This window comes from Pygocentrus nattereri, chromosome 5 (genome assembly GCF_015220715.1).
Source record: "Pygocentrus nattereri isolate fPygNat1 chromosome 5, fPygNat1.pri, whole genome shotgun sequence".
Classification (NCBI taxonomy): Eukaryota; Metazoa; Chordata; class Actinopteri; order Characiformes; family Serrasalmidae; genus Pygocentrus; species Pygocentrus nattereri.
This window is the reverse complement of record NC_051215.1, coordinates 37,629,149-37,655,382: the sequence shown is the minus strand read 5'-3', so window position 1 is coordinate 37,655,382 and position 26,234 is coordinate 37,629,149. Positions and strand designations below refer to the sequence as shown.

At 38.5% G+C, this 26,234-nt stretch overlaps 2 protein-coding genes across 5 annotated transcripts in view; one reads left to right on the top strand and one right to left on the bottom strand.

The window, feature by feature from the left end:
* Nucleotides 1–15,104, bottom strand: part of wdfy4 (WDFY family member 4) — a 65,367-nt gene extending 50,263 nt beyond the window's left edge. For 2 of the 3 annotated variants that reach the window (XM_017723912.2, XM_017723921.2), the window contains exons 1-10: nucleotides 14,929–15,104; nucleotides 13,656–13,898; nucleotides 12,184–12,295; nucleotides 11,652–11,758; nucleotides 6,915–7,052; nucleotides 5,348–5,537; nucleotides 4,006–4,195; nucleotides 2,778–2,938; nucleotides 1,555–2,016; nucleotides 785–886 (exon numbers count right to left, since the gene is read on the bottom strand). In XM_017723912.2, the coding sequence (XP_017579401.2) occupies nucleotides 785–886; nucleotides 1,555–2,016; nucleotides 2,778–2,938; nucleotides 4,006–4,195; nucleotides 5,348–5,537; nucleotides 6,915–7,052; nucleotides 11,652–11,758; nucleotides 12,184–12,295; nucleotides 13,656–13,898; nucleotides 14,929–14,949 (1,726 nt within the window). In that variant the 5' untranslated portion in view covers nucleotides 14,950–15,104. The remainder of the gene's footprint in view (nucleotides 1–784; nucleotides 887–1,554; nucleotides 2,017–2,777; nucleotides 2,939–4,005; nucleotides 4,196–5,347; nucleotides 5,538–6,914; nucleotides 7,053–11,651; nucleotides 11,759–12,183; nucleotides 12,296–13,655; nucleotides 13,899–14,928) is intronic. The other variant, XM_037538539.1, reaches the window with a different exon arrangement.
* A 1,828-nt stretch (nucleotides 15,105–16,932) lies between these two features.
* On the top strand, nucleotides 16,933–25,860 carry si:ch211-223a10.1 (probable protein S-acyltransferase 23). Of its 2 annotated transcripts, XM_017723966.2 has the most exons (10): nucleotides 16,933–17,205; nucleotides 18,031–18,166; nucleotides 18,349–18,459; nucleotides 18,821–18,953; nucleotides 23,055–23,233; nucleotides 23,377–23,450; nucleotides 23,570–23,732; nucleotides 24,326–24,408; nucleotides 24,501–24,691; nucleotides 25,056–25,860. In XM_017723966.2, exons 1-10 carry the CDS (start codon nucleotides 17,091–17,093, stop codon nucleotides 25,515–25,517), a joined length of 1,647 nt encoding a protein of 548 aa, XP_017579455.1. In that variant the 5' UTR covers nucleotides 16,933–17,090; the 3' UTR covers nucleotides 25,518–25,860. The 2 variants fall into 2 exon arrangements, with proteins under 2 accessions (XP_017579455.1, XP_017579464.1); XM_017723975.2 differs by lacking the exon at nucleotides 18,349–18,459.
* Nucleotides 25,861–26,234: the final 374 nt, after the last annotated feature.

Sequence of the window (26,234 nt, the reverse complement as noted above, 5' to 3'; positions counted from 1 at the left end):
TCTACTCAGGCTTTTATCAGGATTTCTGCTTTAGTGCACTGCTTTAAAAGAATTAATAAACAATCATAAATGGTGTTTCTTTTAAAGATGCTATATATACACTTATGTTTACATTGGGTAAGTATTCTAAACCTATTCTGCTAAAAATATAAAAAGTAAATGTATTCTGAATACTGTCATTTTTAAAATGTGACTTGGACTGAATACAAATATTTAATTTACATATTCCTAATACTTGCATTCTGTCACATCCCAACATTGCCCGTACTATGCAGATGTTTTTATTACAGAAACTGTGATTTGACATTTTAAAAATAAAAAAAGCTTCCTTAACTTTGGTTTGTGGATACAGTATGAACACTCCCAAGATAAAAGATTATTTCACCAGTTTCTCAAAGTTTCTGCATAATGTAGTGGTTAAAATGTAAACAATTTAAAGCGATGATGTGGAATACCCTATTCTAGAGAAACTTAGAACTGTTTACAATGGTGGTGATAGCAACCATTTGTCCGTCATAGCTGCCTCAGTCAAAGTCATTACATGAAATGGTTATGAATAAGCTGCCTGATGCATACCATTATCAACATTACACGTAAAAACTCAGAAGACGCACAAAGGTTCGCTGGCAGTTTTGAATTATAAGAAAAATGGGTATATTTGTGTTGCAGGCATTGAACCCCCCCCCCCTTCTTATCAGCACCAGTGTAAAGAAATCAGCAGAGTTAGTAAGCTACTTTACAGTGAACTACTTTTCACACTTTAAAGGAAAGTGCCTATGTATACCTGTATTTCTGATGGACCTCAGTGCCAGAGCTGCAACTACATTTAACATGTTGGTGGTGAGTTGCCTCTCACAGTCCTCCACTCTCAGCTCATCCTTACTTGCTGCATAAGAAAGAAATCTCAGGTCAGCATCAAGGATTTCAACATTTGTACACATTAATCCTTTAAACTCTGGGAGTTGCTTTCCCAGAGAGAAATCCAACTCCTACTTTCCCAGAGTTGGTAATCCCAGAGATTAAGATTAAGACTACATGTACTACCCCAAGTTCTGAATGGAGATTCTCAACTAAAAGGAAAGTTAGTAGTTTAAGCAATTGCAATGAATAATTCCATTAGTAAAATGACACCAAGATGTAAGGCAGGAGTTTTTTATTTAATAGGTGTGAGATCTGGGTTATAAATCTCTGACCTTACAGTGCTTTGATTACAATTCAATAACTGATTTCGGAAATAATTCAGTGCAGTTGTTAAAAACACACTGAAGGAACAAATGCGGATAAGGGATTAAGATTTTCACATTTGAAAACAGCTTGAGAACTTTATTTTGGTCAAAAAATGAGAGCACCCTGTGCTGAGTATTACCATTACTGACTATAGGGATTAACCAACATGGGAATTCCAATATATTATTATATGCCTGGTTCAAACTAAACTCTGTAAGATAATAGATCTAAAGGACTTGAATTGGACACCACTGACATGAGTGGTTACGAGTAGTAGTTAGGTTTAAGAGGTTAAACCACACAAATTAATGCACTCATTGGTTTCACCTGTAACGCCAGCTTTCCTCAGAATCTTAGCTCTTCTTCTGAGCTCCACTAGCAGCAGCTCCATCAGGCCACCATCAATCAGCACTTCAGACAGCAGGCTGCTACGCATCACCAGGCCATGGAAGCACTTCAGTGCAGCCATGCTGAAGGCCTGTGAGGAGCCCTCCTTTAGCATGGCCTGCACCTTCCTTAGTGTATCATGAGGGATGTAGGACAGCTGGAAGACCACCATTTCAAGCAGCTCAAAGAAGATGCTGTGGACAGTGGCAGGCTTCTGCCACACACACTCGGCCAGCTGGGCCAGACATTGCAGCGTCCACTCCAAAAGGAAGAAGTTGGCCTTGTCCCATGACCAGATCGTCTGCACTGTGTGAAGGATCTGACTGCAGGTCAGTGCGCTGCCTGAACGCATGAAGGAGGACTGGATGATTTGAAAAGCTTTGAGGTTCTTCACCGCAGAGCCTGCGGAACAAAATTATGGAATTCTAGAATTCAGTAATTAAATCTGAGGCTGAATAAATCTGAGGATGAATAAGATCATGCAAAGTTGCTTGGTTTTATTCAGGCAAGTGACAAAGAACATGGCACAGTGTAACACACGTATATTACTATAATGTCATGTTCCTTTGAAATTTTCAAAAACATGTGTGGCTTCTAATTTTATTTTGGCAATGTTGGAAAGTGATTTACATCAACAGTGAGCATGCCATGACATTACAAACACTTTGGGGCTGCTATACATAAGAACATTTGCCTTTAAATCAAGTTACTTTCTTGTAGATTGATTGAAACTATGTTATTCGGCGTGTGTGAATAAGTGAAAACCATATACGCAACCAAATGTGTGTATAACCCTGTCAAAGATTAAAAAAGACTGTTGGGTCCCTGGACAAAAATGCACTGATGTTTAGAGTAAATAAATATATAAATGGAGGGTAATGCGATTGAATTTCACCCTTAATTAAAATCACATCAGAGGCAAATGGAATCAAGCTAAAAAAGGGCCATGTTTGCTACTCTCTGGAGTGAGGTGCTCTGCTTGGTGATGAATGGTGGACTCTGGTACAGATGAGGAGAATAGATGCAGGGCATCTTAAGTGGGTTAGTGAGGAGGGCTACACTTCATCATCTTGGACATAATTGCCTTTGCCTTGTTGTTAACATGAGGTGGTGGTGGGGAGATGCAGTGAAGTGTTCAGCATCTGTGGTGCATCCGTCCCTACCTTTGGTCAGGTCTGGGTCGAACTTGAAGCCTGGTGGCTGGGGGTTGTTCACACACAGGGCCACCTTTAACTCTGCTTTTCCAAACAAAGTGAGAGAGGCGATGAAGCCCAAGAGGTCTTCCACAGGAGAGAAGTGCTCCTCTGCTGATTCCTCCTCACAGCTGAAAAAAGGTTATATGTGACACCACATCTTGTTAGCAAGTTCTTTGGCTTCAAAATACTTTGATAAAAAGTGACATACTTTGTCCCTTAACCCAAATGTAACCGATCAGCTATGTCTGTTGTCTGAAGTCTTTTTTTTTGTACTTTAGCTGAGAAGCTAATGAAGCTAAAAAAGTAATTGAAATTATGATTACCAATTACCAATATGCAAATTACATAATCATACATTTGCCTCAAACTGCATCAAGACTCTACAAGTTAAAGTAGAGTCAAAAAGACTTGCTTATAAGATTTCCTATCCTGCATAACATACTGGTATCTATAAGCACAACTGTACAAAGTATAAAATTATGTTGCATAGCTACAAACATCAATAGCAACCATCTCGAAATGTAATGTCAGTATCCTTATTAATCTGCAAAAATTTGCAGGGTTTTGGCACTAATTGTTAGCTTGCAATTGTAATCTATGCAAACTCTTGTTAACTGGAATGCACAGCTGCTGAAGGGTTACCATAGTCTCAGTTAGACATCAGAGACCCTTAGATAATGTTCAGCCAGGTAGAAAATGAGTGAGTGTGACCATGAGTGCTTAAATAAACAGGGCTGGATGTAGGAGGTCTCGTCCTGTAATGACCTTGCTGTGAACAGGAGCTGATCCTCAGCGAGAGGCAGCATGATCACTAATGAGATTGAGTTCAATTTACCACTGATCTCATTACAGTCTCTTTCATTATTAAACACAGAGGAATGCAGCAGAACTGGCAAGGGAAAGCAAGAGCAAAGGAGAGCGAGTGCAGGAAAGTCCCAAAGATTTCAACAGAGGCCTCACTCGTTCTCAGCAGACACCTTTAATCTCAAGAGGATGTGGAGGGGTGGTGACAACCCCAAATCAAATTACATTCAAATTAGTCTCAAACTGCAAGTCTGATGTTGTATGTGTGCACAGACTAGAATATCATTAATTTGTGAATCTTTCAGCATGTTATTAATTTTTTACCCTGTTTAGCAATTACATTATTTTAAAGAAATGCTGCTCTAAGAATGAATTGTGTGTGATGAGATACCGAGCCATGATGGCTTGAAGGACTGCGTAGCCATCATTGTTCTCAAACTCCTCAAAAAGAGCATGGTTGATCGAGTAAGAGTCCTTCACGAAGCTGAACACGCTCACAGCCACCTCAGCTAGGACTGGCCCAGGGACCTGCTCACTCATTCTCAGCATATTCTGGATGCAGATCTTCATACAGTTCTTAGCTAAAGAGACAGAAAATAATGTATATGAAGGCATCAGTATTTATAGGTATTATTATACGGATCATTTTACCAAATTGGTAAAGGTCACAGGTCTAAACCCATTTTGGACCTTTAACTGACTTGGACTTCACACTGAAATCCTCTGAGTGATCTCTGAGATGAAATCCTCTGAGTTTCATGAGTTTAAGTCTACATCTTTCAACTTTACTTTAAAAGAGATTTTTTTTAAATGGGAAAAATATTAGTATTATTTTCCCAATTAGAAATTTGATGAGTTATGGTTTATCAGTCATCCCTAACAAAAAGTACCCTATTATTGATGACATTGTACATATATATCTTGTTACTATCTTAATACTTTAGGTTTAATTCACATAATGATTGTAAATATTTTGTAATTCTTATATTATACATATAACTAATGAACTAATATGGATATGACCTCACTTATTTTATTCATGTTTCTTCAGTGACCATAATGTAACCTACCAAAAGCATAAATACCGTCTAGGCCTAAAAAACATGATGATCCTACATAATGATCATATTAGGAATTTCTTAATGAGATCATGTCCAGCGCGGATCCTTCTCTGGAAAAATATGTGACCACAAACAAACTTTACATAATCAGTGGTCTGGAACAGTTGAGTGAACCAGATGAGCATCTCCAACATCATGTGAAAGCACACTGAAGCAGTCAACTCATTATGTGCTTACGGTCAGTTCTTTATTGCGATCAAATATCAAATACCAAATAATCATGCAACTGAAAAAATACAAACTTTTTTTCTAGCCGTCGACTGATAAATGTTTTGATCAAATAACATTAAGGTGCTAAGGAACCAAGGCTATGTTGGAATTTGGAAAAAAGATCTGTATATCTAGAAAATAATAGTATAAGGTGAAACAAAATAACACATTATGAACATAATCAGCTCCCAAAGAGAGAGGAAGTGAAAGAATGTAGGTGTTGTATTGTATTGTATTGTATACAATAGTGCACATAGGTTGCCGAAAACTCAACGCCCCCTGAAAGATTTTATGAGGAAGACAAAACCACTCTGCCCAGAATAACGGTTCAGTGGTGGGAGGTAGTGCATGTACCTGTGTGTCTACTGTGCACATATGTATACGTGAGAGAGTTGAGCTGACCTTGCAGTGCAGGGACAGTGTTTGGCACCTGGGCTGCTGACACAGCCCTGAGTACGCGTGAGGCCTGTCTTCGCCATGAAGAGCTGCACTGGTCCCACAGGGAGGTTAGAGCAATGATCACACACTGCAGCTCCTGCGTCTCCACCAGCTCCTCCACAAACTGCACCTGCCTGCACAGCTGCAGGATCACCTGAGAACACAGCGCACCCCCATCCACAGGCTTTTTTATACACATTAGACACTATTTTTCACAAGCATGGAATCACAATTCAAAAGTTTAGAATCAATGTTTTTAATAATATAAAACCAATTTAGTTTTTTTTTCTTTCAAAATGATTCTATCGCTACTTCCTTGCAATCTGTACAGCTTCAAGAATGAAACTACAATGGCACTAGAATGCTGGAAAATTCAAAGAATTCTAAATAAATCAGACCTAAAATGTGATCATCATCTAAGCCACAGACAAAGAATTATAAGAAAAAAATGCTACAGCTTTTCATTCATTTATTAAATAAAACATTTCAACATTAAATGTCTTCATTGGCAAAAATATGTGAACTTCTGCTTTCAGTAACTGTTGTGACCAACCTGAGCAGCAATGACTTCGGGCAAACATTTATAGTACCATCAAATGATGGCAAGCCAATGGTCCAATGGCAGACATATAACAGCCCCACATGGTGAAACTGCCACCACCATGTTTCACAGCTGGATGAAGTTCTTATGCCTGGCTGCAGTATTTTGTTTTGCAAAATATAACATTTCTTATTTAGCCATAAAGTTCATGTTTCCCTTACATTCTTTCTAAGCTACTGGCTCATCTCAGTAGCCTTTAGGAAACTTTAAACTGTCTGCAATGTTCTTTTCTGAGAGTGGTTGCTTACTCCCTACAATCATTTGCAATATTCTTGTACAGCGTTTCCTTGAGACAATAGCCAGTGAAAACACTTTCTTCCTTTCTCCTCTCTCTGTGATTTTTTTTGGATGGGGGGAGGTTCTCAGAAATCTTTGTTGATTGAGACATGGCAAACACTAGTAAATGTGTGTAGAGAAATCCAGACTTTAATGCTGAAGACATTTGTTATTGATATTTTATATTGTTGATATTTTATAAATGGGGCAGGGTCACATACTTTTGCAAGACATTTACTGTTGGATTATTTTATTTAATTAATGAATGCAAACTATATAACTTATTTATTTTCTTTATCTATTATTATGACTTATTATGATCTTAAGACAGATTACGTCAGACTTAAGTAAAAATTCTAAGAATTTTAAAGGTTTCACAAACTTTCTAGCAGCCCTGTATACTAAAATTAGTAGCATGCCTCATATTTTAAATGCAGTGATCAAATCTTAAGACAGAAAACTTGACAAATTGCTATAAACAAATAAATACATGAATGTTTGAATGAAATACAATAACATAACATTAAAAACAACTTTTGGTGTTTGAATCTACATTTAATAAGGTATTACTGCACATGAAAAACTACAAAAAATTTACAGAATATGTGATTCAAGTTTTGAATATCTTGTATATCTTGCATATCTTAAGCATACCTGAATAAAAATATCTTGGAATGAGAGCGTGACATCCACCACCCCATCTTTGGCTTTTCTTGCAGGCAGGGCTACAAACAGATACAGGCACTTCACTAAAGCACCAGCCAGTCCAGCGTCAATCGCAGCATTCATTCCCTGTCAAAAACAGTGATTATTAAGGAGCCCATTCCACTGAAACAATGTTGCCATATTGGCTTTGTATTTAGTCTGATGTAAAGGACACAACAAATCAAGAATTATTAGGTACTTAAAAAGTGTTGGAGTATATAAATTGTTTGAGAATATCTTAGATTTGTATTTCATTGAATCTGAAGTAAATTCTCACGTTTCCACATTTTGAGAGAAAAATCATGATGCTCCTTCTGATGATCAACAATACCTGAATAACTTGGATAAATTTTGTTACAAACAAATCAAACTTGGGTCTTTTGCATTATATTAACATATTGATTTATCAACTTCATAGGTGCTAGGAATCGGGGTGCTTGCTGAGACAATGGACAAAAACATGCATGCTGTGGGGTCACAGGACTGCGAGCTTCTGCCATAAACTAATGACAACAGCTGCTCATAGCTTGAACAAGGGCAAGTGCATGCTCTTAAGTGCATGCTGTTGCTCTAATAAAATGTTCAAAACTCATTTAAGTATTATTTTTAAGTAACCGATTACTTAAATAAGGAATATATGGTTTAGAATGAAAAAAAGAAAAAAAGCTGTGTATTTTATTCTAATTTCATAATGTAAGCTTCATACTAAACACCTAATATTGTGCCTCATGCAATGCGAAATAAGCCCTTGTTTATGTATGACAATATAAATTAGGGGTCCAAGCACCCAACGTGTTGGATGCCTATTGTTTTTGTTCACATTTAAATAAATCCTTTTTCCTTCCCAAAAATGAATCACGCAGACCAAATCATAAGACCTGAAGACATGAAACCTGGTCAACAGGTAGTAGTCTCACTACTCAGGCACACGAGATGAACCCGACTGGATAGAAGGGAGAGCTAAAGCACAGTGTTTTAGATTTTGGCCATACCTTCTACATTGCAAGGCTTACAGACATAATTCTGGGTGCTGCTGATTTCACGGTTCATACTAAACCAAAATCAAAAACTCAAAACAGCCATCCTGTAAAAAATGTAGAGATTTTGCAATTCACACAACACATAGAACATACAATACATACAACATGCAAAACAAGAGTCTGAACCTCAATACTTACCAAAAAATATTGACATTTGTAAACAACATGGCTACCACACATCAATCAATACTTCTGGATTAGAGCACTGTTGACTAAAGTAGTTGTAACTCATAAAAGGTTTGTCAGATTCTAACAAAACCTGACAAGATTGTGTGTTAAAAGGTTCAGGAGGTAGCCTGTTACTTTAGGCACCTGTATATCAACAGTGAGCATTATAAAAGTTAAGCAGCTGCTTCTCAGCATTCACACATCTGATTTAGCATGCTATATCTTTAAGATTACTTACAAGTGTTGCTTTAAAGATGACCAGATAATAAGATAACTGTGGATGCCATTGGCCAATCAGCTTTAAGGAGGCATTAACACTGACCAATCATCATGAAATCTGAATTGTGTGTCTATGTAGGAGCTCAGGATTATCCTATGAAGTTTCAAAAGCATTGGCAACTAGGGTGCCCTACTTAATTTTCCAATTATTTCCACGTACATAATTTTACTTCAAATAATCCAATTATTACTGAGCCTAATAACTTTGCAAGTGTTTTCATAAAATGTATTTTATTTCTTCAATTGTAAATTGTCCAAAAACTGCCCATTTCAAACTGTTCTTACTATTTTGATTAAATCATCCAAAAAAAAGTCTTGAAATAATCTCTGGTTTCTGTAGGTAAATTATTATCAAAAAATGTTGACTTTCTTGGTCCACCGTAGTAGCTACATATTAATTAATATCATTGTTGCCTTAATAAATCTGAATTACTAAAACTCTGAAATGACCAATTATCAATGAAGTATGAAAAACCTGATAATGTCTGACTCCTTAGCATTTATCTTTTGTCTGCAAAAAAGCCCTCGCTCGGCATATTAGACCGGATTAAGCTGTGAGGTGCTTGGATCTTATAGATTACCGTTTGCTGTACTATTTACTTTGGGAATTGTCAAAATGGGATAAGTTGGGTTGGGGCAAGTATAGTCTATGTGTGGGAAACACTGAAAAATATATGAGCCTATATATAAATAAATGTGTAACTGCAGCATAAAGAAAGTACTGATGACCCATGCCTCAGATGAATAGCCTATTTTCTCTCTTGCTTTCTTTCAGCAAAATAAAAACAAGTTTGCTTAGAGATGGACCACTGCTCATTCTTTTACACAGCTCAGAAACATAATGCTCTTTTTACATGCTAGACAAAGAAGAATTTCTCATTTTCCTAAGACTTTTCACATTAAATGGCTTGCTACTACACTCTAAAACAACAAAACACTAGACAGTGACACTTTCATTTTTAAAAACTATGAACAATGATGGTGTGAACAAAGTAGTCAGAGCTTGACTCATTTGCATACTAGCACCTGCATTTAGAGCTCTGCCTGAGTATTGACAGTTGTTTTTTACAAATGCTTTTTACAACTCTTCACACAGTTAGCATAGCAGCGCTCTAAGTGCACCATCAATGACCAAGCCATTAAAGTGTGAGAAAATTCAGGCCACAGTGAAAAACCTTGGCAGAACATCAAGTCACAACCAAGCAACTGTACACTGTGTCTTTTGAGAAGAACAACGGTTGCGACAAGGAACTGAGGTTTGTCCAATAAAAGCATAGGAGGACTTAGCATGTTTTTTGTATGCCTTTACTCTACATTATTTTATTTATGCATATGATGCTGACATCATTCTGACCAAATATGTCAAATCTGAAATGGGAAAAGTAAATGTTCTTCATTAGAGGGATAATTAAATCAATGTCCATCCATCCATCCATTTTCTAAGCCGCTTCTCCGTCAGGGTCACGGGGGGGTGCTGGAGCCTATCCCAGCAGTCAGTGGGCGGAAGGCAGGATACACCCTGGACAGGTCGCCAGTCCATCGCAGGGCAGACAGACAGTCACACTCACACTCAGGGGCAATTTAGCATGTCCAATCAGCCTGACTGCATGTCTTTGAACTGTGGGAGGAAACCCACGCAGACACGGGGAGAACATGCAAACTCCACACAGTGAGGACCCTGATCACCCAGTCGGGGAATCGAACCCAGGCCCTCCTCGCTGTGAGGTGACAGCGCTACCCACCGCGCCACTGTGCCGCCCCTTGAAAATCAATGTGTGCAGCAATATTACTGTTGTAATATTGTGACATAATTCTCAAATTGTGCCAAATGGTACAGAGCATCCGACTTAATTCTTGGATAAATGCCATGGAGGATTTGTGCCTGAGGAGGAAGGGGAGCTGCCAAACACGCATTTGTGATTGCATGGGACAATGTGGCATTTCAGTGTAGAGTGCAAGTTATTCATTTTGCATGAAATATTTCAGCAGAGAAAAGATATGAGATAATTCACTTGCATAAGGAAGTGGAAAGCTTAAGGACAAAAAATTGGAAAAAAGATCTTGCTTCAGATCTGGAAAAAAATGGTTCTGTCTATCCTTCAACTGTGAGAAGACAACTCAATGCTATGGGGATGAAAGGAAGTCCTTACTAAGAAAAGGACCAAAAAAAAAAAAAGGAAAATTGGCAAATATATCAAATATAGAAGCTGCTGGTGTTCACAGAAAAAATGACTGACCACCAAAAATTTACATCTTGCACTGTCTGTTTTACTATAAATTAAAGAAATTCAAGCACGGAATCTGATTTTTGCATAGTACTGTATATACAGTAAAGATATGCCATTGATGATGAAGCCTTTATTGTCACACAGTCACCAGAGTAACCAGCGAAATTTTGATCAACCCATCCGAGCATATACAATATGACAAGGCGGGGAGACAGGACAGGAAGACAGGAGTAATGGAAACTACTGAGAAATGGAATATATTGGGTGAGGGAGGAGACAACCCCCCCCCCCCCCCCCCCCCCCCTGTTTCCTAAGGAAACTCAGTCTGGGAACACAGAGAAAAAAAAACACCTCAGCATTAGCACACAGTTCTACACACACAGAGCCCATGACTTGCAACGGTGATGGAGGCGGGGGGGTGCGGACAAACCCAGCACAGCAAGCGGCCTTCCGGATCTGCAGCCATTAATCCGGCACTGATTGTGTTCACATAAAAAAAGCAATACATTGCTAACACTTTGAACCACACAAAAGTAGCTACTTCAAAGACTTACATAAAATTGAACATCTGCTGTAACGCCTCACCTTTGTGTTTTCTAGGACACTGTGCTAAGATTGACATGGTGAACTATTAAGAGTTTTGAAGAAGAAAAGCAAATTACAATTGTAACTGCAAACAAACTGTAAATTAGGAGATATGCAGCTACCATAAGTGTCTGATTTCCTAAAACCACAGCACAGCAGACAAAATTTCTGAAATGATGCTTCACCAAACCCTTACCACCCCACTACACCCTACTACTAAAGCCACAAAGACTTTATGATGAAAGCAGTGTATACGACATTACTGCTAGTCATATGATTAGCCACATGGCTTGTCATGGCATCTGATTAGGAACTAACTCAGCATTACAGTCTAAAAATGTACCTCAGGGAAATCTCTGCCAGGCAAATAATACTGTAGGACTTACAGAGTCACTGGTAGACAGAAGAGAAATGGCCTTCAGCAGCAGCCATCCTTTATTTTCGCCAGGTTCTGTGTGCTGAAAAAACTGCTCCAACTCATACCGTGCTTCTTCTATTGTAAACAAATGCAAAAAGATGAAAGCATTTTTACTCTGCCATTTTTTTAGAATGAGAGAAAATTATGAGAGAACTTTATTCATAGTCATATCATGATATTATTCAGAATCAAGACAAACATTCAAATGATACCTTGAAAATTGAAGCCAACCATATGGGTTTAGGTACTAAGAACTGTTGTCATGCATACAGTGCAAATTTCAACCTCTTATCTTTAAAAAAGAAGAAGTAGCTCTCTTGCCTATAATGCATCAACACCCCTGCTCACTTATTCTTTTCACAAGCTGCTAAAAACAGCCCCAAGCCCACACATGCCTGAATGTGAGTTGACACAGTCCTACACATGCCACCCATCCTTGACTGTGAGTCAATCACGTTTGATCACTCTTAGCTCAGCTGAATGGAGAAGACTGGGCATACCTGCTGGCCTTTCTGCTACTCTCTGCTGTATATGACACACCAGTGTCTCTCCAACCTGAAAGGCCAAAGCCTGCAGGTCTAAGTCCTCAATGTCGCTGCTGCTTTCAGAAACCTTACAGAGAGCACAGACAGGGAAGTTGAGCCATCTGTTTGAGGAACTGGTGAAAATACAAGAGGATACACACTTCCTGGCTCTCAAATGAAAGATCTTTTTTCCTTTACTGATCTTAAAAAACATACAAACAGTAGTGCCTTCTGTGGATTATAGTGTAGCACTTGGATATAGAACACAATTCTGTTTAGCTGCAGAGCAGAGGTTTCCATGCACACACTGGTCACACTTTCAAAAAACGCAGACAGAACATTTCATTTCTCAATTATGTGACAGCACACGAGTGACTCCTATCTGCAATTCCACATGACTTTTTCAGAAGATATGTTCTTTAAATGGAGCTTAGACTATATGTTGCAGGACACAGTACTGGTAAATCACAGTCGGAATGTATGACCGGTAAAACAGTCACATGTGCAATAACCCCCACACTAAGACTTCAAGGCACATGTTTCTAGCCCTTGAGCTTTTATCAGTGACCTCATGAGGCAAATCACCTCAACAGAGGAAATGCAAGCATGTTCACTCTGACTTGGTGTTATGTGGCATTGCCTCTATGAGAATGAGACAATCAATAGTAGGTTTTCTACTGAACACGTACAAGTTACATTAGAGGCAGGAATATATGTTATCAGTATAGTGACAAATATCACAATATACTTGACAAAATACTTCAAGTGTATCACAGGTATCATTTCAGGTATTTCTAGAACACAAACTGAAAAATTATTAGAGAATCTGTAAACAACAACAAACAGTATATAAGAACTGAATTAAGTAGTTGAATGAATCTCAGCCGTCAAGCAATTATATTATTTTAATAATATATGTTCCTCCTTAAATTCTCAAATTATAATAATAATAATAATAACAACAACATGAAGGTGTTATGACTGTTTTGCGTAACTTTTTGCTGATGTATTTTTTCCTTTTTTAACTTTTTCACAAACCTGAATAAAGCTTAATATTAGTCATATACAGTACAGCATAAAAAGCACCAAAGTACATTTCTAAAAACTCTTTTGTCTGAGCAGTAAGTTTGTGCTTGTAAAGCAGTATATGTAAAAATAAATGCAGTAAAAAGTAACAATTTCTTATTTAAAATATTTTTTATAATATCTTATATAAATTTTTTTGCCATATCACCCACCACATGCTACACTGACATTGAGGCCTTGTTATTTCCAAAGTTGCACCGTATCTAAAATGGCAAGACTTTATAAACTTCCACTGAAACAGGGCTATAGGGAACTCAGTTCCCCAACATTACTATGCTTTAAGGGTTTATTTACTTAACTGTGTAATCAATTCAGTTCCTCTGTCTCTCAATCACTCATTGTATTTCAACTGTTCTTGTTACCTGAATGAACAGAGGCAGAAGCAGGCCGAGCTGCCGCTCTCTGTCTTCTGCTGCTGACTGGCTGAGCTGCAGGAGCTGCTGCCTGAGAGCCGTGACTGCGTCTGTGTCAGAGTGCGTGCCCTCCTCTCTGGCAGGTTCTGCCACAGCTTTGTCTCTCTCTAGCTCCGTACTCTCTGCAATCTCCCCAGAGGCACTCAGCTCCCCGGTCTCCTTATTGATCCTCTCCATATCTCCACCAGCTTCCTTTAATAATTGGGTCACAGGATTACAGACATACAAACAACTCTTTATACACAACAGTTAAATCCAGCACACGACTAAACTTGCATATCAGACAGTGGAGAGCAACCGCACAGTACACAAATAAAATAGCAATGAAATAAGTCCAGTTCTTCAAATATAAAGCAGTTCCTGTTCAGGGCTTCTACGTGAAGAGTCTCAGAGGATGTATGTGATGATTTTTCAGTCCATGAACAGTATAATGCAAATTACACAACATTGTACTGTAGACAGGATTGTTTGTAATTATCATTTCACAAGATGGCAATTTGCTTCGTGAGTCTGACACGGTCTTCCCACGCGCTGAATTTACTTCAATCAAATGTGTACATAATTTCCATAAGAGCAAAATATTACATCAGTACCACTGTGTCTTCTATTACACACTTCAAACTTAAGAGTAACTTGGGCAGTTTGCATTATTTCCAAGTAATTACAGAAAATAAGCCTTTAAATGTAATCAGTTCAGGACTTTCACAGGGCTTTTACAGAATCTTGTGATGTCAAGAGCACCCTTATTGTGCTAAAGGGGGGAAAACTCGCATTCCTAGAAAAAGACCACTTCACATGCTGACCACAGCAGCTACATGCAGCGCACAAATGAGATTCATTCCTACAATTTTAGCACATCATTAAAAGAACAGAGCCTTGTTTGTTGCACACATCCCTCTCATTTTCATCCAAAAAGGCATGTGCATAAATTCTGTGTCAAATAAAATGCTCTATGCTGGGAAAATGTATTTTTAAAGTCAGTTTGCTTCCTTGTTTATGGTCTCTTTGTAAGTGCTTCGCATGTCAGAGCAGAACTGATAAAGCAGGACACTGTCAAAATCACATACCTCGACATGTCTCCACACTGGTCAATTGTGGAAACACTTACTGCCCTAAACAGTCCAGCTCAGCCTCACATGACGGGCAATATGAAGCCCTATATTACCCATAGCAACAGCACACAGAGACACACACACCCGAGTTTCTGTAAAGTGACACTTACCCGCTGTTTGGTGGGAGGCATTACTGTTTGCGCTGAGTTTTGCTGGAGGACAGTCCAGTTGCGGTGAGATGTTTTCCTCTTCCCATCTCACATTACTCAGTGAGTAGCCAGTTGAGACATGCCTGTTAGGACCTTACCTCTAATCTGCCAGTGACTAAACTGCAGTGGGTGCCTGAACTTTGCTCAAAGAGAAACTCTTACATCAGCTGCACATGGTCATGTGCCTTACTTCCTAGAGAAAAAAGCAGAAGTGAAGGGCTTTATTTTCTGCCACTGCCTCCATATATCTCAGCTCAAGCACATTTTATTTTAAAAATGAAATTTTGTGATACCAGATCAGTCACCAGATGATAAACATACAGAATTATGTGAGCTCACATAGGGAAGTAAATACTGACTACACAACGAATGCTGCAGGTCTCCAAACACTGCTATTAAACTATTAAAATGAATCTATTAAATGTATGACAGGTCTCTTTTAGACGGATTCTCAGACGTCCGTACACAACTAACAATAAAACCTCTGCAACACTGAAAGGTGTTTAAACAACAAATAATCCATCAACGTTTGAACAGCAGTGACATCGTGTGGCACTTCGAGAACATGACAAGGGCCTAATTCCCTAAAACACAAGTACCATCACTGCTAGAGAGGGCGAATCTTCAGATTGCCGTTCTTATAACCACTATTCCTCCTTCTCCTTCTAATTTTCAATAGTTCAGTATTGAAATATACCTAACGATACATAAATAATATCTAGTGTTGGTTTGCCATTATGTCGGTGTAACTGAGGGCAGCTCTTCAGTACACATCACACCACAGTGCTGAATTCTTCGTCCAGTTCGCTACAACACTGGAGCACAATGATAGCAGCCTCAATGTAATCTTGAGTTGTTCTGTATCAGGTCAAAAATAAGCTCTTTATTCAGTTTAATTAATAAATTTACTCATTGCAATGTGTTGGCTGGTCCCACATTATAAGTCTAGCTTAGGGCATTTTTGTTTATAGGCCCATGTCAGGCTTTTGATTCCAAAAAGAATCGATTCCCAGATACCTGGCATTCCAAAACCGAGAGTCGATTCTTGAAAGCTTTAGACTCGATTCCACACTAACTGAGAGACTCTGTTGTCATTGTCTAGGCAGTCTGCATGAAAAACATCCTTCCACAACACACATGTCGTTGGTCAAGCTGTGTTTTACTTTAGACAAAGTGGGAACATAGTCGAATGTAAAATTTGTGAAGAAAAAATGTGTCAAATATTACCAAAATGTACCCACCTGAACAAGTTGGCGGAAGAGAAGCAGGTTGGCTAGGTTAACTAGTTAGAAAGTTTATTTAGCTAGCTAGCTAGCGTTATCTCTTAAAATTTCCTTGCTAAGGTCAAATATAATTATTTGGGTTCTGTTTTTTGTTGTCCATTTCTGTGTTTTGTTTGAGTCCAAATTACATTGTGGAATCGACATATGTACGCACCACTATTTCCCATCACTTGGAAGCAGTAATTTGGAGCAGACTCCAAAATTTCTGGAATCGAGCAGCCCCGTATGAGCCAGAACAATTTAGCTACTAGACTAGGCTATAAAATGCATGAGAAACTATATGCAGTCAGCCTAGTTTATGTGTTTTTTGTGGCTACTGTTGTTGCAATCACACAGAATTAACTAGACTTTTCCAGTGGAAATCAAATGTTTGTTTAGACGGAGGACTCGAAGATGAAAATCGAAGATCCTAGAATAAACACGAAAAGCTGACAATAAATCCCCTGCATCCGTGTGTATCCACAATTTTTGATTGTACAAATTTTAAGATTTCGGAGGTACTTTATGTAAGTATACATGTACATGAATTCACTATTTTAAATGTTTAATCGTATAAAAATGTATAAATGTTGTTTTTTTCTAATGTCGGCTCGTATTTTGAAGTTCAAATATAGTTTGCCTACAGTCACGTGTGTACACGTGACCAATCAAAATCTGGGGGCGTGGTTTTATCAAATCAGTTCTATGCGTTTGTGCGCGTCGTAGCGGTGTCACTGGTGTCACAGGTTTGCCAAGGTTGTAATGTCAGTCGCTTTTAAATAAGCTGAGGAATGAAATTAGATTTTTTTTAATGACAGTGTGCATGTTATGTTACTACTGAGACTACTGTGATGCTCCACAATGTCTCTAAGCGCAGTTATTGGAGGAAATGGGATATTTGAGGCTGTTCAGAGAGGAGCCATCGAACAGGTCGCTCAGCTAATTCAGCAGGACCAGACAGTCTTACAACAGAAAGGTAAGCCCTGGCGAAGTCTGCGCCTGCCTTCATTGGTAGCGGAAAAAGAGAGACAGACTGTCTTAAGAGCTGCAGACAAAATAAGATCCAACTGTGTTCAGCTACAAGAGCTACAATTCACTCTCATGTTCCTGACGGTGCGGGACTGTCAAGTAGAGCTATCAGTGTTGCTGTTTTTCCATTGTTCCGCCTAGCTGTCGTTTCCTTATTAACTATTCATTGACTCTAACAACGAAGGCAAAGCTGTTCCTGCCTGCTTTGTTAGCTTCCACAGTTTCGCAGTCTTTGCTTTTTTTAAGACAATATGGGCCACAAGGCATCAGATTTATTAGTTCTAGTTAGTTGTGTAGTTCGATGTCGTACAACAAGGACATAGAAGTACGAGAAAGAGCTCTGTTGATAAGTAGCCAACTTTTAAAGGAATGGTTCACCATAAAACGAATTTACACATGTGAACTCCATACATAGTTGATCAGCCAGGGTGTATTTCTTGTCTGAAGTTTATTTCATCAGTTTTATACTGGTGCTATGATGCTAATGTAATAGGAAAAGAAAGAGATTGGATGACAGACATTAATTACATTTTAGCTGCATTTGCTACTTCGTTTTAGGGAAAAATGGAGAACCAAGCGTCAGACAACAAACATGTCTTGGCTGGGGTAAAGGGTCACTGTGTAAATGAGGTTTTTCAGTGCACTGTTCATTTAATTCTTAAGCAATATTCTAGTACCATTTTTTTATAGCCGTGTTTGGGATAAAACCACACATAATCCATATTTTGGAATCTATAAGTTCTGATAAAAATTGTCTTCTTTTTTTCCTCAGGCTGGGGTGGTTTTACTGCCCTTCATTTTGCTGCCCTACATGGAAACCGGCCAATAGCTGAACTCCTCTTAAGTAGCGGAGCTGATCCTAACATACCTTGCGATGCAGGCCAAACCCCTTTTCACTTTGCCTGCAGGTACAGTGAGTCTTCCTGACAGATGACAGATGTCCTTTTCATATCCATTTGACCATCCCTGTGACAGAATGCATCATTGTCTGCAATTTTCTGTGCTCAGTTGTCTAACAGCTACTGTAGGATACAACATAAAAAGCCTGCATGAATAAATTAATATCCATTTTGTGACTCTTCTGTAACAGACATGGTAACATCAGCATCATGCATAAAATGATGCAGCATGGTGCAGATTTACGCATTGTGGATCAGCAGAGAAAAACATCACTACATCATGCAGTTAGTGGGGGGAGCATGTGAGTAACTGAGTACTCTGTTTAATCTGCAGACGCATGAACTGTGGTTTTATTTTACACATTTTTTTTTTTTATGTATGTTTTCATTATCAGCAATGGTTTCTCCAAGTTAGGAGCTTATTGCAAACTTAGCACTTAAAAATGAATAGGAGAATCAGTCAAAATGAACATTCAAAAATATATTTACAAAGAGTTTAAAAGTCATAAAGTCATTTTCATATGTAAATATTGCATAACAGTTTACTGTTGTGTTGGTCATTCCCACTTCAGGAGAAGTGTGCAATGTTGCTGCCATTTAGGACTAGGGGTGAACACTCTTGTATAGAACTGATCTTCTTCTTTATTATTGTGTGATGGTCAGTGTTGCCATGCAGTACCTCTGGGAGACCACCATGTTCCAGTTCTCAGATGGTGATAACTCCCTGATCACTCCTCTGCACATGGCAGCTTCCACTGGGAATACTGATGTGGTCAGGTACCTTCTACGCAACAACGTAAGCTAGTTCACTTTAGCACCTGCTGCTTCCTAATGAATACATTGAGAAAATGAAAAATACAGTACTGTAAAAATGTTTTTGCCCCTCACCCGATTTCTTCTCTTTTTGCTAGGTTGTCACATTTAAATGTTTCAGTTATTCCAATTATTTTTAATGTAAGATAAAGACAACTTGAGTAAACATGAAATGCAGCCTTTAAATAATCATTCCATTTGTTGAAGCTAAAGGTTCATTCAAAATCTATATTATCTATGTGAAAAAGTAATTCCCCCCTAAACTTAATAACCATTTGTGCCACCCATGGTAATAACAACTGCAGTCAAAGGTTTGCAATAACTTAACTTGATAAGTCTTTTACATAGGCGGCACGGCGGCGCGGTGGGTAGCGCTGTCGCCTCACAGCGAGGAGGGCCTGGGTTCAAGTCCCTGGCTGGGCGACCAGGGAATCCTCTCGGTTTGGAGTTTACATGTTCTACCCGTGTCTGCGTGGGTTTCCTCCGTGTCTTCCGGTTTCCTCCCACAGTCCAAAGACATGCAGTCAGGCCAATTGGACATGCTACATTGCCCCTGGGTGTGAGTGTGTGTGTGAGTGACTGTCTGCCCCCTCCCCCCGGCGACCCTGAGGGAGAAGTGGCTTAGAAAATGGATGGATTGGTAGTTGGCCCATTCTTCTTTGCAGTATTATACAATTTTAGCTGCAATGGAAAGTTTTTGAGCATAAACTGCTCAATTAAAGTCTTGTAATATCATCTCAATGGGATTTAAGTCAGGGCTTTGGTCTCTCCAAAACCTTAATTTAGATTTCTTGAGCCATTCAGAGGTGGAATTGCTTGTGTCCTACTGCATAACCCAACTGTGCTTCAGCTTTAGGTCACAAACTGACAGGCGGATGTTCTCCTGCAGAATTTTCTGATAGAAAGCAGAATTCATGGTTCCATAAATTCTGACAAGTTGTGCAGGTCCTGCAGAAAAAAGCAGCCCCAGACAATCACACTACACACTGTGTTTGACTGTTGATATGATGCTCTTCCGGTGGAATGCGGTGTTATCTTAACTCGCCAGTACACAGAATGTTATCTCATCTAGATTTTTACATTTTTTTCGCAGATGCAAGATGAGGCTTTGTGTTCTTTTTGGTCAGCAGTGGTTTACACTTTGCAACTTTCCCATCAACGCCATTTTTGCCAAGGTTCTTTCTTATTGTGGAATAAGAAGGAGGCAAGTGAGGCCTGCAGAATTTTAGATGTTTTTCTGGGTTCTTTTGTGACCTCCTGGTTGAGTCGTCAATGCACATTTGGCAAAATCTTGGTGGGCTGGCCACTCCTTGGAAGTGTTCACTGTTCCAAGTTTTATCCATTTATGGATAGTGGCTCTCACTCTGGAGTCTCAGAGCTTTAGCAATGGCTTTGTAACCCTTTCCAGACTGGTAGATTTCAGTGGTCTTGTTTCACATCTGTATTTGAATTTATTTGGAATGTGGTATCGTGCTGCTTTTTGAGACTTTCTAGCCTGCTTCACATTGCCAGACAGGTTTTATGTAAGTGATTTTTAGATTCAATAGGTCTGACAGTAATCATGTGTAGGTGTGGCTAGTAAAATTAAACCCAGTAGTCAGTTGAATTTGGTTAATTGGTTGATTTAGAAACTAAGGGGGCAGTTACTTTTTCACATAGGGCCAGGTAGGGTTGAACAGCATTTTTTCTTCATTAGTTGAAATTATCATTCAAAATATATACTTTATACTTAAATACTCAAAAATAGAAGAACCCAAGAGTGGTTACTAAAAAAGAGTGAGAAGTTGCTTGAATGGACTAGCCGATCCCCTGATTTGAATCCCTTAAAAAATATCTGAAGGATTTTAAAATCGCCATCAGATGGCACTTGCAGTCTTAGAGTAATTATGATGGTGCACCAAGAGGAATGGGCCAAAACTGAACCACAATGCTTCAAAAAAAAATTCCTAGTATAGACTTCACAAAACTGTGAAACAATACCAACAACAGCTTTCCAAAAAAAGCACTAATGATATTAATTTGTGGTATCTGAATACTTAATTTTTAAAACATATCTTTGTTTATTCTTATGTATACATATGTTTTTGAACATATAAGAACAAAGTGAAATAGCATTTGAAGTGGATATTGTGTGAATTGCAAGTATATTAAATAACCCAAATGGAAGTGACTGAATACTTGCTTCATCTCCTTGTTTCCCTATTTCCAAAAAGTTGGGATGCTGTGCAAAATGTACATAAAACAGAATGCAATGATATGCAAAGCATTAAACCATATTTAATTGAAAATGATACAAAGACTGTCAAATTTTGAAACTGGGAAATTGTGTTTTTTTTTTTGTTTGTTTTTTTTTTAAATATATGCCCATTTTGAATTTGAAGCCAGCAATATGTTTTGAAGTTGGGACAGAGGCATGCTTACCACTGTGTCGTGTCACCTCTTTAACTGTACTCTGTAAGCATTTGGGAACTGAGGACTCAAACTGCTCTAGCTTTGAAAATGAAACGTTTTCACTTTTTTGCTTGATATAGGATTTCTTCAGCTGAGCAGTTCGGGGTCTCCTTCATCGTATTTTCCGTTTCATAATTCACCAAATGTTTTCAGTGGGTGACAGATTTGGACTGCAGGCAGGCCAGTTTAACACCCAGACTTTTTCACTACTATAGAACTTTCTGTAGAATCAGGACCAGGAGGCCAGCCAGATCCTCCCCTATGGAGCCATGCTGTTGTAAAACGTGCAGAATGGGGTTTTACATTTGCTGAAAAAAGCAAGGCCTTCCCTGAAAAAGACGCTGTCTGGATGGCAGCATGTGTTGCTCCAAAATCTGTACATATCGTTCAGCATTAATTGGTGCCTTCACAAATGTGCAAGTCACCCATGCCATGTGCACTAATGCACCCATATACCATTACGGAGGCTGGATTTTCAACTGTCCGCTGACAACAAGCTAGATGGTCCCTCTCCCCTTTAACCTGAAGGGTGGCGCATCTATGATTTCCAGAAGAGTTTGAAATTTTGATACGTTGGACCACAGAAAACGCCTCAGCCAATCTTAAATGACCTTGGGCCCAAATTAGACAGCAGTGTTACTGGATCCTGTTTGTACATTTGTACAGTTGTGGATGCAACAAAGAACTGTGTTCACAGATGGTGGATTTCAGACATGTTCCTGAGCCCATGGAGTGATTTCCACTGCAGAAACCTGTCTGTTTTTAATGCAGTGCTGCCTGAGGGCCTGAATATTACAACCAGCCAGTATTGTTATACAAAGATTTCTCCAGACTCTTTGAAGCTTCTTATGATATTATGTACCACCTGACAGAAAGTCCTTCCCAAGTCCTTTGCTATTTCACATTGAGAAATGTTATTCTTCCATTATTTGCCCAATTTGTCTGCACAGGGTTCCTCAGAGTGGTGAACCCCTCCTCGTCTTTACATCTGAAAGACGAAACCTCTCTGAGATGCCTTTTTTTAAATACCCAGTCATGTAATTGACCTGTTGTTAATTAACCCAATTAATTGTGAGATATTCCACAATTTTTAACATTACATAGCTTTGTAAATGACATTTTTCAAAACACTAACACTTCTCAGAGAAAAGAGGTTGTTAAAAAAATAATTTATCCTCAAGGGCCACACTTGGATTTATATATTTACCTAAATATGGCAATGATGGAGCTCTTGCCATTCAAGTGCCTTTACAGTTTGAATCTGAACGTAAGTCTATGCTGAATGAATATAGAAAGATATCTATGTGTAATGATTATGACATGGCATTATCTGTAGACATTTAAGTGGAGCACTTTCTTAAAGAGTTTGCTTGTGTCCACTAGTTCAGGTGGCTCACTGTAGTGAGCTGCAGCAGAGATTGCAGCACCTTCATAGTAATTGGCTTTGCCACAATACCAAACCCCTTGTAAGCCTTTAATCATTATAACACCCATATGTTATGAAGATGTAACATGCTTAGAAATCTCAGTTGCTGTGTGAGCATAGTATGTGGGTTGATTTTTGGAATACCTTTTATGTTTAACATGTTAACTACTTTTACAAATATTGTTTTTCCTCTTTCTGCGTCTCCAGAGATGTGCAGCAGACGCTGTAGACCAGCAGGGGGCGACAGCACTGCATGTGGCTGCCGAGAAAGGCATAATTGAGGTGTGCTGGCTGCTACTGCAGAGTGCGGGATTCCACATTTTACACATGAAAAACCACACTGGCCTCACACCTCTAGACCTCTGTAATAGCGGAACTACTTTTAGGTCCGTTGATCGCTTTTTTTTTTATCAACCACTCTTAGAGCCACATTGAGAGACATGTTATCAGGTTGATTTGCAGATTTGTTCCATTGCTCACTGTTCTATCAGTAAATTTTCATATTTGTCATTCTGTGCTCTTTTAACAGACATCAGCAGCTCACCAAAATTTTGACCCAGTTCATCAATAAACCAAAGGATCAGAAACCCAGAGAATCATATGGTAACTATGCATGGAATATATTTTCTCCACATATATGTGACAAAATTATAAGCAGATGATAATAACCTGCTGTTATTGTTTGATATATGATGGATGTTCTGTTCTTATCTCTAATACAGTGGTGTACTACTGGACACTCCTGTTGCCCAGTCTCAGTGGGGCAGCAGTGCTCCTCATAGCTGCAGCATTAGGAGAATATGGAGGAGTATTTTGTGGACTACTTTTTCCCTGGGTGGCAAAAATCACCCTGTCCCAATACCACAGAATGAGCAGCTATCAGAGGTTAGTGCACTGTGGTGTTATCCCATCAGACTGTATTATTGTTTAGTTATGTTTATGTGGCTGTATCAGGATTCTTGTAGTTATCTAAAACTATTAAAATAAAAAGAAACCTAGCAATGAAAAAATGTAAATGTTAATTGTAATAAATATTTCGAAAACACCTAAAACAAAACCAAACTTTAATGTCCACTGTAAAACTGACACAAAAGAAAATGGCTAAGGAAACTTTTTTTTTTCTTCTTCAGTGTGTGAACGCTTGGAGCCACTAAAGGGATGTTATTTTAATCAAAAAGGAAAGTAGACAAAAGTAATGGCATTGCATTAAATCCTCACAATAAATTTGCAGTTCCTTGGAAATCCAAGGAAAATCCAAAAAGAACACAAAATATTTCTGAGGGTGTGCAATGAAACACAGTGTGAGAGAGTGCAAAATTTTGCAAAGGATCACAGTATAGACTCTTTAGGGCCACAGTATGAATGAGATTTTACAGATGGATCCCTTCTGTATTTGGTTGTCTTCAAAGTTTGCTTTAAGTACTTTAAATGTATTTATTCTGTTGTTTATTTTATGTATTTGTTTTTTTCACTTCTAGGCTACCAAATCCCATCTATCTTGGGACGCTGACTGCAGGCATAATTCATTCCTTGGTCTGCTATTACTATAAAATTCTGCCTAATATCCTTTGCTGGCAACATCTAATTGTGTGCGTGTGTGTGTGATTTTGGTACCCACAGAACTAAAGAAGTAACTTTTCCTTAACCATGTACGTCTTTGGCCAGCTCATACTCTCTTACACATTTCATTGCTCCATTTTGGTGTCGTTCTTGGGCTCTTCTGGAAGGTTCTAAGACAGGATCCAGGTCGACTCCATTCAGCTGATGCAGACCCCAGATTCACCAGTATAGCTGACCTGGTGGAAGCAAATCAGAATCCTAATCGCTTCTGCATTTACTGTGAAGTAAGCAAACTCTACAATAGGCATCAGATTTTTTTTAATGATTTGTGGGTCCAGGTTACAATTGATACATGGAATTACTGTAATTTTGTTTGTATCAAAGCTGATTTTGCTCCAATTTTCAATGCAAATGACACTATTGTTTTTTTTTCTTATCATACACCAATACAGAAACCTTCAAATCTAATACTCTTCTTTAATCATTAAGTAATCATTAAAACACTTTAATTAAGATGACCATCTAAAAATAACACTGAATGAACTAAAACACAAGCTTAGTGGCTTCATCTTTTCTTACATTATTTTTCTTGTCATTTGAAATATGGGAGGCATAAAGAAATTTTGATGTCTCGTTATATTATTGTAGCTATTCCAAGTGGACAACTGCAAGCACTGTCGCCTGTGTGACATTTGCGTAATGGATTATGACCACCACTGCCTTTTCCTCAACCACTGTGTTGGGCGAAACAACCACCAGGTCTTTGTGCTGTTCATCCTGGCTATGATTGTTGCCCATCTCCTCTTCATAAGCACTGCCAGCTATTACCTCTACTGGAAGATGACCACAGAAGAGCACTGGAGTTGGAGCTCAGTAACGGGGAGAGAGTCATGGGTGCTCCTGCTGCTCTTGCTCAACCTCCTCACTCTCCTTTGGCAGGCCTGGCTGCTCTCTGAACAGTTTGATGCCATTTCCACTGGAACCACCACCTACTTTAGGCGTTCTAACAGTAAGAAGCCTGCTTGGGGCAAGTGCTTGGCTACCGTTCTCTCTTTTCTGATTGAAGGGAAGAGTTTTAGGAGTCAACAGTGCATCTCTGTTGACATTTAGAATTATAAGAATTAATTTTCATCTTGGACAGTTGTTCTACTATAACGTTCTCTTAAGGAATGAGCTCTTGATTATTGTGATCTTGTCAAGTTTGGTCAGTTGGAGTTTTTTATCAGAGCCTGATCATTTTTAGTGATTTTATTGACCGACATATACATAAAATGCGCATTTTCATATTTTCACTTATCATTAGGCTCTATCAAGTTATACTCTTGTGCACTGTGTGAACAGTATTATTTGAGGTTTACTGAACCATCACTTGTATTTATGCTATTTATACACCGATTTATACACACATTATTTTAATGTTTTCAATAAAGCTGTAAAAACTGTTGCGCCACTATATTGAAATTTTATTTTGTGGTTTGAAACAATTATTTTGGGAAAAATAGAATGAAATTTGGATGTGAAATGATCTCAAAAACATGAGAGAGTATTTCATTAATCTATATTTTAGAGTGGTAAGCCACACATGTCAGTGACTATTATTACTGAAATATTATCATTAATAACTCCTATAGCATTATAGAAGGATAACTAGGTTGATCGTATAATCCTTATTCTTAATAAAAAAGCTTTAGCAGCATGGTGGCCATTATGTAGGATTACAACTGACAGCATGTACCAGTACATAGCCAGCATGTCTGATTTAGCTGCCTGTCAAATGCAATGTCTTTTCAGCTGAGAAGGAATATAAGCTGGCTATGCTGTGTGTAA